Source organism: Carcharhinus amblyrhynchos, unplaced genomic scaffold, assembly GCF_965287045.1.
Source record: "Carcharhinus amblyrhynchos unplaced genomic scaffold, sCarAmb.v2.hapA scaffold_997, whole genome shotgun sequence".
NCBI classification, from domain to species: Eukaryota; Metazoa; Chordata; class Chondrichthyes; order Carcharhiniformes; family Carcharhinidae; genus Carcharhinus; species Carcharhinus amblyrhynchos.
In genome coordinates, this window is record NW_027650737.1 from 671 (window position 1) to 17500 (window position 16830).

A 16830-nucleotide genomic window follows, 5' to 3' on the forward strand; every position below is an offset into this window, starting at 1 on the left:
ACTCTGAATTGGACTTGATTGGATTGGATTGGAATAACGTTTTTAAAAAATTATGGAACATGACCACATTTCTCAGTATCACCTCTATGTTTGTACCCCGCACTGAGCCACATGAAAGGCTTTGCTGTTGTCAGTGATTGACTCCGTTACCTGCTGGGCTGAGGTTAGACGGTCACTATAATTGAATTGGGTTTACCAAAGATCAGCCAACCACAACAAAGCTCCAGAAGGTTAAATTAGAAGCAATTGAGGGGATTGGGTGAATCGAGAGACACTGTTCTTCCGGGTTTTACATTAGGCCAAATAAATCTTCGGGTGATTTCAGGTCCTGAACACTGGGATGTAACCAGATCAAAAAGCATTCAATACAATTCCACACTGGAGGTAATTTTTATTTATTTGTTTGTGGAACATGGGCATCGCTGGCTGGCCAACATTTATTGTCCATCCCTAGTTCTCCCTGGCGGGGCAGTTGAGAGTCAACCACATTTGTTTGGAAAATGGGCAGCAGGGTGGCACAGTGGGTTAGCACTGCTGCCTCACAGCGCCAGGGACCTGGGTTCGATTCCCAGCTTGGGTCACTGTCTGTGTGGAGTCTGCACATTCCTCCCATGTCTGTATGGGTTTCCTCCAGGTGCTCTAGTTTCCTCCCGCAGTCCAAAAGGCTAGGCGAGAGTTAGGTGAATTGATCGTACTAAATTGCCCCTTAGTGTCAGGGGGTAAATGCATGGGGCAATGGGGTGAGGGCCTGGGTGGGATTGTGGTCAATGCAGCCTCCTTCTGCACTGTAGGGATTCTATGATTCACATTGCTGTGGCTCTGGAGTCACATGTAGGCCAGACCAGGTAAGGATGGCAGATTTCCTTCACTAAAGGACATTGGGTTTTTCTGACAATCGACAATGGTTTTGTGGTCATCAGTAGATTCTTAAGAACATAAGAACCAGGAGCAGGAGTGGGCAATCTGGCCCCTCACACCTGCTCCGCCATTCAATAAGGTCATGGCTGATCTTTACGTGGACTCAGCTCCACTTACCCACCCGCTCACCATAACCCTTCATTCCTTTACTGTTCAAAAATCTATCTATCCTTACCTTAAAAACATTCAATGAGGTAGCCTCAACTGCTTCACTGGGCAGGGAATTCCACAGATTCACAACGCTTTGGGTGAAGAAATTCCTCCTCAACTCAGTCCTAAATCTGCTCCCCGTTATTTTGGGGCCATGCCACCTAGCTCTGGTTTCACCCACCAGTGGAAACAACATCCCTGCTTCAATCACACTCTCCCCCTCACACTCTCTCTCCATTCCAGATTTTTTTATTGAATTTAATTCCACCACCTGCCATGGCAGGATTTGAACCCGGGTCCCCAGAGCATTAGCTGAGTTTCTGGGTTAATAAACTAACGATAATGGCACTAGGCCATCGCCTCCCTGACTCCTCCCTCCCTCGTTGGTAGAGTGGTTAGTATCATGAGAGATAATGACACAAGATTAGGGTTCATGGGATTGGGGTTAATAGATTCGCAGGTTCGGATTAGTTAATGAACGGAAAACAGAGAGTAGGAATAAATGGGTCACTTTCGGATGGGGGTTGTAGGGTGGACATCCTGTTGCCTTCTCAACTCCTCCAATCAAGATCCAAGCAGGAAGTGTGGGGTGGGGGGGGGGGAGGCTTCCCACCTGGAGACCAACTGATCCCTTCAGCAATCAGGAAGGCTGGATAAAGATTCCCACTCCGCTATACTGAACTGGGATTACCAGGGGAATGTCCAATCGCAGTAAAGCTACATCAGGTTAACTTAAAACAAAATGAAGAGATTTGGTGAGTCCAGAAGCAGCTTGGTCCAACTCCCAGCCCACACCACGGGGGGCCAGAGGGTATGCAGGAGGAGGGGGAGAGACTGAGGGGGAGAGAGTGAGCAAGAGTGAGGAGGAGAGAGCGAGTGGAGAGTATGAGGGGGAGAGAGTGAGGAGGAGAGAGTGAGGAGAGAGTAAGGGAAAGAGATTGAGGGGGAGAGAGTGAGGGGAGGGAGACAGTGAGGGGGAGAGTGTGAGGGGGAGAGTGTGAGGGGGAGAGTGTGAGGGGGAGAGTGTGAGGGAGAGAGTGTGAGGGAGAGAGAGTGAGGGAGAGAGAGTGAGGGAGAGAGAGTGAGGGAGAGAGAGAGTAAGGGAGAGATAGTGAGGAAGAGAGATTGAGGGGGGAGTGAGGGGGAGACAGTGAGGGAGAGAGAGGAGGAGAGAGTGAGGGAGAGAGTGAGGAGGAGAGAATAAGGGAGAGAGATTGAGGGGAGAGAGTGAGGGGGAGAGAGTAAGGGGAGAGTGTGAGGAGGAGAGAGTGAGGGGGAGGGAAAGAGTAAGGGGGAGGGAGAGAGTGAGGAGGAGAGAGTGAGTGAGGAAGAGAGAGTGAGTGAGTGAGGGGGAGAGAGTGAGTGAGGGGGAGAGAGTGAGTGAGGAGGAGAGAGTGAGTGAGTGAGGGGGAGGGAGGGAGTGTTGGGGAGGGAGGGAGTGTTGGGGAGGGAGGGAGTGAGGGGGAGGGAGGGAGTGAGGGGGAGGGAGGGAGTGTTGGGGAGGGAGGGAGTGAGGGGGAGGGAGGGAGTGTTGGGGAGGGAGGGAGTGAGGGGGAGGGAGGGAGTGTTGGGGAGGGAGGGAGTGAGGGGGAGGGAGGGAGTGAGGGGGAGGGAGGGAGTGAGGGGGAGGGAGGGAGTGAGGGGGAGGGAGGGAGTGTTGGGGAGGGAGGGAGTGAGGGGGAGGGAGGGAGTGAGGGGGAGGGAGGGAGTGAGGGGGAGGGAGGGAGTGTGCAGCTGTAAGTCTGGCTCACTCCCAGACTCAGGGTTCAGAAGTTCCTCTTCCGGTTAGAAATTCCAGGGGGCTTTTCAAAAGCCCATCAGAATCTCCTAGAGAACACTTGGCACGGCTCACAGGAAAGCAGGGGATCTGAAAGATGCCAGGGCTGGATTTGATAAACGAGAGTTCTCATGATGTTGTGGTCAAGAGTTCTCCTCGTCCTGTAACAATCTTACTGAGAAAGTTCGGACAAAACCATCTGACAGGCTCTGCACGTCAAGATAACAGTGCACAAAAACATCGGAAATAGAAGATATATGAGCCCTAACCTTGCCCATTAACCATCTCTGTGTCACTATAACTGAGCTGCGATAGTCTCTTCCTTGTGTTGCGGCAGCAAGAAGCCTCATGGAGATGGGCTCGCAAGGAAAGCAGGGGGACTCTTAACAGCTACTGGGGAGACAGCCAAAGATGGTCTTCAATGTAACACATCACCAGCACAGGAGGTCAGGGCTCCGAGGAGTTACTTACATTGTTTGGTGACTGCCCACTCTCCTGTAGGAACTCCTCCAGCGTCACCATTTCACTGCCCGGTGAGGATGACCTTGTGCGGCGGGGATGTTGAGTCTCTCTCAGCCTCTGTAGTGTGCTGTAAGATCCTGGGCTCCTCCGTGATATCATCGGGTCTGACTTACTGCCAGCAAGCAGAACCGAGCTGGAACGATTGGGACAGTCTTCTTTGGGGCCAGCTCCAATGTCTGGGCTCGATGCTAAGTTGTCACCCCTGAAGTTCTCCAGTCTGCCCTCGATGGGATCTGTAGCACCTACAGAGCGAGTTACATAAGAATATAAGAAAGAGGACCAGGAGTTGGCCATTCCATCATGGCTGGTCTGATGTAGCATTAACTCCACCTTCCAGCCTGTTCCCCTGGACACCCTTTTCCAACTAGGCCTTGGACTGATCCAAACTCCGCTGCTCGCTGGGTCTGAGAACTCCGAGGTCTAATTACCCATCTGAGAGATAAAAATTCCTCCTCGTCTTATACCGGAGAGCCCTTATTCTGAAACTCTGCCCCCCAGTTGTTGAGATCCCTACGAGGGGGAAGCATCCTATCAACATCCACCTTCTCAAGCCCCCTCAGAATCTCACACCTCTCTTTCTCCGAAACTCTGATAATTCCTGACCCAACCTGCTTCAAGCATCCCTCACAAGACCATCGCTTCACCTCAGTTAATGTTGGTGATGCAATCAGTGGTCCACAGTTATACTGAGGGCAGTGAACGGAATGTCACACCGCTTGAAAATCTCACTGCAGTTGAGGAGGACCTGGGCCTGGAGCTAATGGAGATGTTAGGGGTAAGTTTTTCACTCAGAGGGTGGTGAGTGAGTGGAATCGGCTGCCATTGGTGGTGGTGGAGGCAAACTCACTGGGGTCTTTTTTAAAGACTTCTGGATGAGTATATGGGGTTTAATGGGATTGGGAGTTACAGATAGTTCTATGGCTTGGTAGGTAGGGATATGATCGGCGCAACTTGTGGGCCGAGGGGCCTGTTTGTGCTGTAGTGTTCTATGTTCTAATGGCCCCCGCCTGGCATGTCTCCCCCGGGGGATACGGCAGAGACGGTTAAATTGTCCTTTACTTTGGTGGGACCATAATATCCCATTGGCCAAGAGTGGCCATGACTTCCTGGCCCTGGGAAACCAGAGCTCCTTTGAGTAGAGAAAGTTAATAGGATTTAATAGAGATATTTAAAATAATGATGGACATGGTAAATAAAGAGAAACTGTTCTCAATGATTGCAGTGTTGATAAGCAGAGGGCGGGGATTTAAAGTGATTGATAAAGGAACCAGTTGCGTCCTGAATAAACCTTTCTTATTTTCACGGTGATTGAGAATTCACCTTCTGAGAAGGCAGGGAAAACGCTTTCGGGTTCATGGGGTAAGAGCTTGGGAGTGGGACTAATCAAATAACTCTTATCAAAGAGGCAGCACAGATACGACGGGCTGAATGGCCTCTTTGCACTGTATCTTGCCCCGATTCTACGTCTGAAGCTGGTGTTCGTTAAAGTGTCTGTGAGGTTGTCAGATTGTTGCAAGAACGTAAGGGCAGGAATAGGCCTTTCGGCCCCACGTGTCTGCTGTACGAGATTGTGGTAAAATGCCCAACTGGTTCCTGTCCTTTAGGGAAGGAAGTTTGCTCCTCTCTCTGGTTAGAGATGCTGTGAGACTCCAGTCCCACACCAATGTGGTTAACCATTGGCCTCACAAAACATTTAGTTGAGCATCTCAGACCGGGCACTAATCTATTTTATTCATTCATGGGGTAAGGGGGGGATTTGCTGGCTAGTGCAGCATTCATTGCCCAGCCCTAATTGCCCCTGAAGCGGTGGTGAGCTGCTTTGGTGGCAATCCCTGCAGTAAGAGAATGGATAATTATGTAGGGAGCAAAGCCTCGACCGGGTGACTGGGATTTAAATCTTATTTATAATGATATATTTAAGGAGAGGTTAAATCAGAGAGAAGGGAATGAAGGAAGCATTAACGTCACTCGGAGCTGGTTAGGTGAACGCACAATTTCTGTGCCGTATTTTCCATGTAATTCACCGCAACAGAGCTCCTGTTAACAAATCCTCTGACTGGGCAAACACCAGGATTTTTAAGTCAGTGTATAATGCACTCTAAACAAATGCTTTGAAGGAATGTTAATAAGTTTATTTATTAGTGTCACAAATAGGCTTACGTTAACATTGCAATGAAGTTGCTATGAAAATCCCCTAATCGCTGCACTCCGGCGCCTGTTGGGGTACATGGAGGGAGAATTTAGCATGGCCAATGCGTACACATCTTTGAACACTAAGGGGCAGTTTAACATGGCTAATCCACCTAACCCGCACATCTTTGGACTGTGGGAGGAAACTGGAGCACCCGGAGGAAACCCACGCAGACACAGGGAGAACGTGCAAACTCTGCACAAACCCAAGACAGGAATCGAACCGGGGTCCCTGGCGCTGTCAGGCAGCAGTGCTAACCACAGTACCGCTGTGCCGCCCTTTGATACTTTTTATTGTGTTAAAGGTGCTATATAAATGCAAATAGTTGAGGTGTGAGTAACTTCCTCCATCTTCAAGTACTGTGGGCCGTAGAGGGTGTTGGTGACAAAGAACTCCCACTGAATTAGTCCACGATTACATAGAAACATAGAAAAACTACAGCACAATACAGGCCCTTCGGCCCACAAAGTTGTGCTGAACATGTCCCTGCCTCAGAGATTACTAGGATCACCTATAACCCTCTATCTTACTAAGTTCCATGTACTTATCTAGAAGTCTCTTAAAAGACCCTATCGAATCTGCCTCCACCACCGTTGCCGGCAGCCCATTCCACTCACCCACCAGTCTGAGTGAAAACCTTACCCCTGACATCTCCTCTGTACCTACTCCCCAGCACCTTAAACCTGTGTCCTCTTGTGGCAGCCATTTCAGCCCTGGGAAAAACCCTCTGAGAATCCACCCTATCAATACCTCTCAATATCTTATACACCTCTATCAGGCCCCCTCTCATCCTTCATCTCTCCAAGGAGAAAAGGCTGAGCTCCCTCAACCTATCCTCATAAGGCATGCCACCCAATCCAGGCAACATCCTTGTAAATCTCCTCTGCACCCTTTCAATAGCTTCCACATCCTTCCTGTAATGAGGCGACCAGAACATAAGAACATAAGAAATAGGAGCAGGAGTAGGCCATATAGCCCTTCGAGCCTGCCCCGCCATTCAATAAGATCATGGCTGATCTGTCGTGGCTCAGTTCCACATTCCCACCCTCTCCCCATAACCCTTAATCCCCTCTCTTATCAAAAACCCATCAACCCGCATCTTAAAAATATTTAGCGAGGCAGCCTCCACCACTTCAACGGGCAGAGAATTCCAGATATTCACCACCCTTTGAGTGAAGAAGTTCCTCCTCAACTCCGTTCTAAACCACCCCCCCTTTATCTTGAGGCTGTGCCCCCTAGTCCTACTGTCCTTTCTGAGCGGGAAGAGTCTCTCCACCTCTATCCTATCCATCCCATTCATCATCTTATACGTCTCAATGAGATCTCCCCTCATTCTTCTAAACTCTAACGAGTACAAGCCTAGTTTATTCAGCCTCTCCTCGTAGCTCAACCCCCTCAACTCCGGCATCAGCCTAGTAAACCTCCTCTGCACTCCCTCCAAGGCCAAAATATCCTTGCGTAAGTACGGCGCCCAAAACTGCACACAGTACTCCAGCTGAGCACAGTACTCCAAGTGGGGTCTGACCAGGGTCCTATGTAGCTGCAACATTATCTCTCAACTCCTAAACTCAATCCCTCGATTGATGAAGGCCAGTATACCATACGCCTTCTTAACCACAGCCTCTACCTGCAAAGCTGCTTTGAGCATTCTATGAACCCAGACCCCTAGATCTTTCTGATCTTCCACACTGCCAAGAGTCTTACCCATAATATTATATTCTGCCATCCTATTTGACCTGCCAAAATGAACCACTTCACACTTATCTGGGTTGAAGTCCATCTGCCACTTCTCCACCCAGTCTTGCATCCTATCAATGTCTCGCTGCAACTTCTGACATCCCTCCACACTATCCACAAAACCTCCAATCTTCGTATCATCAGCAAACTTACCAACCCATCCCTTCACTCCCTCATTCAGATCATTTATAAAAATCACAAAGAGCAGGGATCCCAGAACAGATCCCTGGGGTACTCCACTGGTGACCAAACTCCATGCAGAAAAAGACCCATCAATAACCACTCTTTACCTTCTGTGGGCAAACCAGTTCTGGATCCACAAAGCAATGTCCCCTTGGATCCCATGCCCCCTCACTTTTTCAATGAGCCTTGCATGGGGCACCTTACCAAACGCCTTGCTGAAGTCCATTTAAAATCCATCTACTGCACTTCCTTTGTCAATGTGTTTAGACACATTCTCAAAAAATTCAATCAGGCTCGTAAGGCATGATCTGCCTTTGACCAAGCTGTGCTGCCTATTCTTGATCATACTATACCTCTCCAATGTTCATAAATCCTGTCTCTCAGGATCTTCTCAATCAACTTATCAACCACTGAGGTTAGACTCACTGGTCTATAATTTCCTGGGCTATCTCTTCTCCCTTTCTTGAATATAGGAACCACATCCGCAATCCTCCAATCCTCAGGAACCTCTCCCGTCTCCATCGATGATGCAAAGATCATCGCCAGAGGCTCAGCAATCTCCTCCCTCGCCTCCCACAGTAACCTGGGGTACATCCCATCCGGTCCCAGCGACTTATCTAACTTGATTACGCTTGGCAAAGTTCTGCGGTGGTTTGCTGTTGTCTCCTGCAGTGTGGCCAACCAGGAGACTCTCTCACTCTTTACCTCCCACCCACTAACTGGAGTGTTTAAAGGATTTACAGGCTGACAAGAACATGTTTGGACATGATAGCCACAGCAGGTGTGAGCAGATAAAGTCCTGAAATGGTGCTTGAACACAGCGCTTCTGGCCCAGAGGCAGGGAGTGATGTTACTGACTGCAAAACCTCCCTGGTATCAACAACAGATTCCCTTAAAATGCAGCTAAGGAAATTAGAATCCACACAAAACTTAGATTCTGCTTGTTGTTGTCCTCACAACCCTTTCTCCCTCGCATCATCTACCTTAGCCTCACATGGACAGCACGGTGGCACAGTGGTTAGCGCTGCTGCCTCACAGCACCGGAGACCCGGGTTTGATTCCCGGCTTGGGTCACTGTCTGTGCGGAGTCTGCACATCCTCCCTGTGTCTGCATGGGTTTCCTCCGGGTGCTCCAGTTTCCTCCCACAGTCTGAAGGATGTGCTGGTTAGGGTGCATTGACCTGAACAGGCGCCGGACTGTGGCGTCTAGGGGAATTTCACAGTAACTTCATTGCAGTGTTAATGTAAGCTTTACCCATGACTAATAAATAATCTTTAAAAAAGAAAGTGGTGTATTGTGTCGGGTATAGTGCTTAGAGACTAAAGAACATAATAGGAGCAGGAGTAGGCCATCCAGCCCCTCGAGCCCGCCCCGCCATTCAATAAGATCATGGCTGATCTGAAGTGGATCAGTTCCACTTTCCCACTTTCTCCCCATAACCCTTAATTCCCCTGTCAATCAGAAACCTATCTACCTGGTCCGAAAACGCAGAGTTTACTGACGTGTAGCGATAGTTCTGGAGTTCTAACAGGCTGTGTCATTATTGCAAACTGGGAACCAGTAAGAAGGCAAACAGCAAACACTCGATCGTGGACTAACTCAATGAAATGTGAGCATCACAGCAGCATTAATGGGGCCTTTCTTCCTTTTGGAAGCAGTAAGAAGTGATTAAAGTTGCGGACATTATTTAAACACGGTGTGTCAGTTACGGTGAAGGCTTTGGCGCAGGGGACTGGGTGGGAATGGTTTCAGCTATTCCCCAAACTAAGCCTCAAGATTGCAAGACAAATGGACTGGTTGGTTTAATCCTCTGCCAAGCATAACGCTGTAAACAACTCAAACCAGGTCACTGCTTGTAGGCACTCTCACTACCAATTTAGGAGATTCGTGTCCCACTCCAGCGACTCGAGCACATAATCTCGATTAACCGTATCACTGCAGTACTGAGGAAGTGCTGCCTTGTCAGTGTTACTGTCTTGATGAGATGGGATGCTAATAGTTTATTTATTAGTGTCACAAGTCGGCTCATATTAACACTGCAATGAAGTTACTGTGAAAATCCTCTAGCTGCCACACCCCGGAGCCTGTACAGGTTATACTGAGGGAGAATTTAGCACGGACAATGCACCCTAACCCGCACGTCTTTCAGACAGTGGGAGGAAACCCACACAGACATGGGGAGAACGTGCAAACTCTGCACAGACAGTGACCCAAGGCTGGAACTGAACCGGGTCCCCGGCGCTGTGAGGCAGCAGTGCTAACCCACTGTGCCACCCCATCTGCCCCGATAGATCGAATTATAATCGATGGAGCAGCAGAGCTCTCTCCAGTGTTTTGGGGCCAATATTTAACTTTCAGCCGACATCAACAAAAGCAGCTGTCTGATCATTAGCACATAGCTGATCATTAGCACATAGCTGCTGTGGGATCTTGCTCTGCACCAACTGGCTGCCACACACTTTCAATATTACACCAGTGCCAACACTTCACTGGCTGTTTTACACTTTGAGATGTTCCTGGAAGATGTTGGAGAAATGCAAGTCTTTCCCCAGTCACAGGTAGGGTGAGTGGGAGAAGTCCCACTTGGTCTGGGCGGCACAGAGGTTAGCGCTGCCGCCTCACAGTGCCAGGGTTCGATTCCAGGCTCGGCTCACTGTCTGTGCGGAGTCTGCACATTCTCCCCGTGTCTGCGTGGGTTTCCTCTGGGTGCTGCGGTTTCCTCCCGCACTCCAAAGATGTGCGGGTTGGGTTGATTGGCCGTGCGAAGTTGCCCCTTAGTGTCAGGGGGACTAGCTCGGGTAAAATACATGGGGTTGTGGGGATAGGGCCTGGATGGGTATGTGGTCGGTGCAGACTCGATGGGCCGAATGGCCTCCTTCTGCACTGTAGGGATTCTGTGTAATCATTTGCAGATCGGAATGACAGTCACCATGTTCGCTGGCTCACGGGTGGATTTTAAATGATCACGGCAACTGCAGCAAATTAATTCTACATCCAGTGCCTTCCCCCATTCCCTGTCAAACTTCAAAGACACCCAGGCAATTTCACCAGCGCCCCCCCCTCCCCCCCGCCCACACCCCCCCCCCCCGCCTCGCCACCCCCCCCGCCCACCCCCACCAGCCTTCAAACCGCATGATAGCGGACTGTCAAACCTATCCCATCGCGCGTAGCTGCTTATGTCAGTTAAATATGTATAAAGGCGACAAACCTTCCAACACACAGGGTTACCTCACACGTTTCATCCCACAAGAACCCCCCCCTCAGTTAACGCTGGTTGTTTGTCTCTGGGTAAAGTACAGCGGGAAAATCTCAAAGACCTACCCAGGCTGGCAGTCCCATTGTGGGGAAGCTCCACTTCGAGTGACTGTCTCCGGAGATCGTCATCCGAGTTAAAACCTATCGGGTAAGGAATTGTGGCAAAAAAGCACAAGAGGTTTCATCAGTTTTTGACTTTGCTTCTGCTGTGTAAGTAAATACTGGTACACATTTCTATTTTTAACACTGTTCTACGCTTTACCACATTGAACCCCGTTACTGGCACCAGTGTCAGTGGCCAGCACTTACAGTAGATAATCGATTTTGCAGTAAATAGAGCTATTTAAAAAAAGGAGGCAGCGTAAACGATAGCAAACAGCTCACAACTGCAGCAAAGTCTGCTGACAGGACCAAGAATCTTTCGAGAGCAAAACGCAGTGAGTGGAGGAAAGCTCCGGGTAGATCAGACCCAATTATTTACAGCTGTGGGTTTGTGGGAAACATTAACCAACCATCTCTTAGTGGTTTGAATATAGTTAGCTAAACAAAATCACATGTATCACTGTTCATTCTATCCTCATCTCCCTGTCCTCGTGGGTGATCACACTCTGATTGGAGCTCTTTGCTCCTTATCTCGGGGGCTCTTTAAGGCAGAAGGTTGTGCATTCAAACTCCACGTGGACTGGAACACCAAACTCTCCGGTACGGTGCGTTAGAAGGCGTGGTGCGGTTTTAAGAATGAGGAGGCCCGTCCTATCCGCCAATGGCGGCCAGGCCTTCCGCTGCCTCAGCCGCAAGGTCTGGAATTCCCTTCTCCAAACCATCCCAATCCTTCATCCATCAAGCTTCCCATCATCCGTTCTCAGGAATGGTTGTGTGTCAAAATTGAAGCAGATTGTAACGTTTTGCAACTTGAAAAGGTGTCGTGTACCAGTGAGTTGTATTTACTGATGTTTTGTGGGTTCTATTCTGAGAGGAAGTGCTTTATATAAGAACATAAGAAATAGGAGCAGGAGTAGGCCATCTAGCCCTTCGAGCCTGCCCCGCCATTCAATAAGATCATGGCTGATCTGAAGTGGATCAGTTCCACTTTCCCGCTTTCTCCCCATAACCCTTAATTCCCTTGTCTGTCAAAAACCTATCTACCCGTGTCTTAAAAATATTTAGCGAGGTAGCCTCCACCACTTCAACGGGCAGAGAATTCCAGAGATTCACCACCCTTTGAGTGAAGAAGTTCCTCCTCAACTCCGTTCTAAACTGCCCCCCCCCGCCCTTATTTTGAGGCTGTGCCCCCTAGTCCTGTTTTCATAAGGACACAGCTTCAAGATAAAGGGGGGGCGGTTTAGAACGGAGTTGAGGAGGAACTTCTTCACTCAAAGGGTGGTGAATCTTTGGAATTCTCTGCCCGTTGAAGTGGTGGAGGCTACCTCGCTAAATATATTTAAGTCACGGGTAGATAGGTTTTTGATAGGCAAGGGAATTAAGGGTTATGGGGAGAGAGCGGGAAAGTGGAACTGCTCCACTTCAGATCAGCCATGATCTTATTGAATGGCGGGGCAGGCTCGAGGGGCTAGATGGCCTACTCCTGCTCCTATTTCTTATGTTCTTATACCCATCTTACCCATGTAACTGTTTAAATGCTTTTTAATAAGACAAAATTGTCCTCTTTTTAACCATTCACTAAAGTACTACATCTCATTATGAAACTTAGAACCCTACAGTGCAGAAAGAGGCCCTTCGGCCCATCAAGTCTGCACTGAACACAATCCCACCCAGGCCCTACCCCCATATCCCTACATATTATACCCACTAATCCCTCTAACCTACGCATCCCTGGACACTAAGGGGCAATTTCTTAGCATGGCCAATCAACCTAACTGACACATCTTTGGACTGTGGGAGAAAACCGGAGCACCTGGAGAAAACCCACACAGACACGAGGAGAATGTGCAAACTCCACATAGACAGTGACCCGAGCCAGGAATCGAACCCAGGACCCTGGAGCTGTGAAGTAGCAGTGCTAACCCACTGTGCTACTGTGCCGCCCACGGTATTACCTCACCTGGTCCACCTGTATCATTATTGGCTGCAATCCATCATTTCACAATAGCACTTTTTATCCGTGTTTGAGAATAAATTCTCCAACATGTTCACATTCCGGAAGGTTACTCACTCAAATGGGTGACAACAACACCTACACTCAATGATTCAACATGTGAAAAGGATCCGGACAGCACTAGGACTAAAACTTGATCCAAACTTTCTGGTTTCAGTTTAAATTCACCTCGAGGGCCCCAGTGAGTGAACTGAGCAATTTTCTGGAAAATCCCGCCTTAGTCAACACTTTATTTCTATATTTCCACCACCATCTCCCGACTCACAAAAACCTTCTCCCCCTCTTGTGTTCTGAGTTCAGTAAGGACTTTCACACACCCCAACTTTCAATCACCAGTGCTGAATTCCATGGAATCCAAATCCCAGTGGGACCACCACTGACCAGAAAATCAACGTGACCATCCAGACGATCTCACTCAAACCTGAGGGGACTGGACAGGGTGGGTGAGGGACTGGACAGGGTGGGTGTGGGACTGGACAGGGTGGGCGCTGGGACTGGACAGGGTGGGCGCTGGGACTGGACAGGGTGGGTGTGGGACTGGACAGGGTGGGTGTGGGACTGGACAGGGTGGGTGAGGGAATGGACAGGGTGGGTGTGGGACTGGACAGGGTGGGCTCTGGGACTGGACAGGGTGGGTGAGGGAATGGACAGGGTGGGTGTGGGGCTGGACAGGGTGGGTGTGGGACTGGACAGGGTGGGTGTGGGATTGGACAGGGTGGGTGTGGGAATGGACAGGGTGGGTGTGGGGCTGGACAGGGTGGGTGTGGGACTGGACAGGGTGGGTGTGGGAATGGACAGGGTGGGTGTGGGAATGGACAGGGTGGGTGCTGGGGTTGGAGAGGGTGGGCGCTGGGACTGGACAGGGTGGGTGCTGGGGTTGGAGAGGGTGGGTGATGAGTGAATGTTTCCCCTTGTGGGAGAGACAAGGACTCAGGGACACAGTTTAAAAATAGAAGTACAGCTGTTGGAGACAGAGATGAGGAGATTTTTTCCACTCGGGGCCCATGTGTTTTTGGAACACTGTTCCCCAGTGATTCTGGAGGCAGGGTCACTGAATAATTCTAAAGCAGGGGTAGATAGCAAGGGAATGAAAGGTTATCGGGCTGGATGGAATGTGGGGTGAGGGTATAATCAGATCAGACATTATTGAACCGTGGAGCAGTCTCGAGGGGCCAAATGGCCTATTCCTGCTCCTAATTCAGATTTTGTACATATAGAAATACTGTGGCTATAAAAGCAGGTCAGAGGCTGAGAATAACTCACCTCCTGACCCTCAAAGACTGTCTACAGTCTACAAGGTTCAAGTCAGGGTCTGTGATAGAATACTGTCCGCTTGCCCCAACGTGCTTGACACTGTCCAAGTCAAGGCAGCCTGCTTGATAGGGCCCCTCAGCCACTATTTTAAACACCCACTCCCTCCAGCTGGCACTCAGTGGTAGCAGTGTGTGTGCCATCTATGGAATTCACCACAGGGGCTTACCAAGGTTCCTCTGATAGCACCTTCCACGGTGCCTCAGGGGTCAAGGATATCAGATACAAGGGAACATCGCCACCAACCAGCTCCCCACGCACCCTCCTGACTATATCACCGTTCCTACACTGTCGCTGGTTCAAATCCTGGAACCTCCTCCTAACAGCACTGTGGGTGTACCTACACTACGTGGGCAGCTCGCCACCACCTTCTCAAGGGCAATTAGGGTTTGCCAGAGACATTCACTTTCCATCAATGAATTTAAAACGTGTGCTGAATCTGTGGAACTCTTTGCCGCAGAGGGCTGTGGAGGCCGGGTCATTGAGTGTCTTTAGGACAGAGATAGATAGGTTCCTGATGAATAAGAGGATCAGGGATTATGGGGAAAAAGCAGGAGAATGGGGATGAGAAAAATATCCGCCATGATTGAATGGCAGAACAGACTTGATGGGCTGAGTGGCCTAATTCTGCTCCTACGTCTTACAGTCTTATCATCTCGTTCACGTTCTCTCCCTGCATGCTTTCACTCCAGAGTATGTGACAGAGGGTGAAGGAACACCCCCTCTTTACCCAGTCTCTCCATTCCAAGGTTTCATGCCAACATTCTGAGCTGCCACTGAGTCATGAATGTCGTGACTGTACGTCCATAATTATGTCCAAGTATTTACTCTTTGACCGGAAAAATATTTGCAAGATTAACGGCATTAGATAAATGATGATGTGCAACAAATGTCCTGTTGTTGTGCAATCTCGTTAGTACGTCACTAACTGGCCTTACCTCAAACCCTGCTCCCCTATCCCCCTGGAGACTGACCCTCCTGCAGGTAAACTAACCCAGTGATGTACAATACTATTGCCTCTAGCAACAAGTGGCTAAACTGGTATTCTAAAAAACGCCAATTGCGTTTCTGATTTATAAACGGAGGGATGGTCACCATCTTCAGGGCTGGGATCTCGATACACAGTTCACGTGACGCACACTCACACAAAGGAATGAACAACTTATTTCCAAAGCCCCTTCCACAAACTCAGGGCATCAGTGGAAGATTTTCAAAGCCAGTTTTCACAGTGCTCGGCAGAAGTATATACCAGTGTTCAGGAAGGAAAAGGGATAATCAGCCAGGGGGATCTGAGGAAATAATGGAGGGCATCAAACTGAAAGGAAATGCATACAAAGTGGCAAAGATTAGCGGGAAACTAGAGGACTGGGAAATCTTTAAAGGTCAACAGAAAGACACAAAAGAAGCTCTAAAGAAAAGTAAGATAGATTCCGAGAGTGAACTGGATCAGAATATAAAAACAGATAGCAAAGGTTTCTGCAAATATATAAAATAAGAAAGAGTGTGTAGGGTAAACATTGATCCTATAGAGGATGAGAAGGGGGATTTAATAATAGGGAGTAGCTGAGGTATCGAACAGGTATTTTGTGTCGGTCTTCACAGTGGAAGACACAAAAAACACGCCAAAAATTGATGACAAGGTGGCTATGGCACGTGAGGACCTAGAAACTATCAATATCAATAAATAGAAGAAGGAACACAGAAACCCTATAGCACAGAAAGAGGCCATTCGGCCCATTGAGTCTGCACCGACCACAATCCCACCCAAGCCCTACCCCCACATCCCTACATATTTACTCGCTAATCCCTCTAACCTACACATCTCAGGACACTAAGGGCAATTTTAGCATGGCCAATCAATCTAACCCGTACATCTTTGGACTGTGGGAGGAAACCAGAGTACCCGGAGGAAACCCACGCAGACACGAGGAGAATGTGCAAACTCCACACAGACAGTGACCCAAACCAGGAATTGAACCCGGGTCCCTGGAGCTGTGAAGCAGCAGTGCTAACCCACTGTGCTACTGTGCCGTCCAATAAAGAAGGGTTAAAGATAGGCAAGTCTCCTGGCCCTGATGGAATGCATCCCAGGGTACCAAACAAAATGGTGGGGGAAAATGGCATTAGCACTAATGGTGATTTACCAAAATTCGCTGGACTCTGGGGTGGTTCCCGCAGATTGGAAAACAGCAAGAGTGATACCACTGTTTAAAAAAGGAAGACAAAACGTGGGTAACAATAGGCCAGTTGACTTAACTTCTGTGTGGAGAAAATGCTTGAATCCATCATCAAGAAAGAAATAGTGAGACATCTGGATAGAAATTATTCCATTGGGACAGACACAGCATGGTTTCATGAAAGGCAAGTCATGTTTAAGTAATTTACTGGAATGTTTTGAGGACATTATGAATGTGGTGGACCATGGGGAACTGGTGGATGTGGCGCGTCTGGATTTCCAGAAGGCATTCAACAAGGCGCCGCACGAAAGATAAAGGGGCGTAAGATGAAGGTGCACAGTGTTACGGGTAATGTATCAGGATAGATAGAAGGTTGGTTAACTAACAGAAAGCAAAGAGTGAGAGTAAATGGGTGTTTTTCTGATTGGCGATCAGTGCCTAGTGGTGTGCCTCAGGGATCAGTGTTGGGACTGCAATTGTTTACAATTTACA

General features: G+C 49.0%; 1 protein-coding gene across 1 annotated transcript in view; it reads right to left on the reverse strand.

The window, feature by feature from the left end:
* Positions 1-3316: 3316 nt before the first annotated feature.
* The window catches only part of LOC145340420 (girdin-like), a gene marked incomplete at both ends in the record, with an annotated part of 40368 nt that continues 26854 nt past the window's right edge, over positions 3317-16830 (reverse strand). Inside the window, 2 exon segments of the mRNA XM_080184889.1 lie at positions 3317-3609; positions 10801-10875. Of these exon segments, the coding sequence (XP_080041015.1) occupies positions 3317-3609; positions 10801-10875 (368 nt within the window).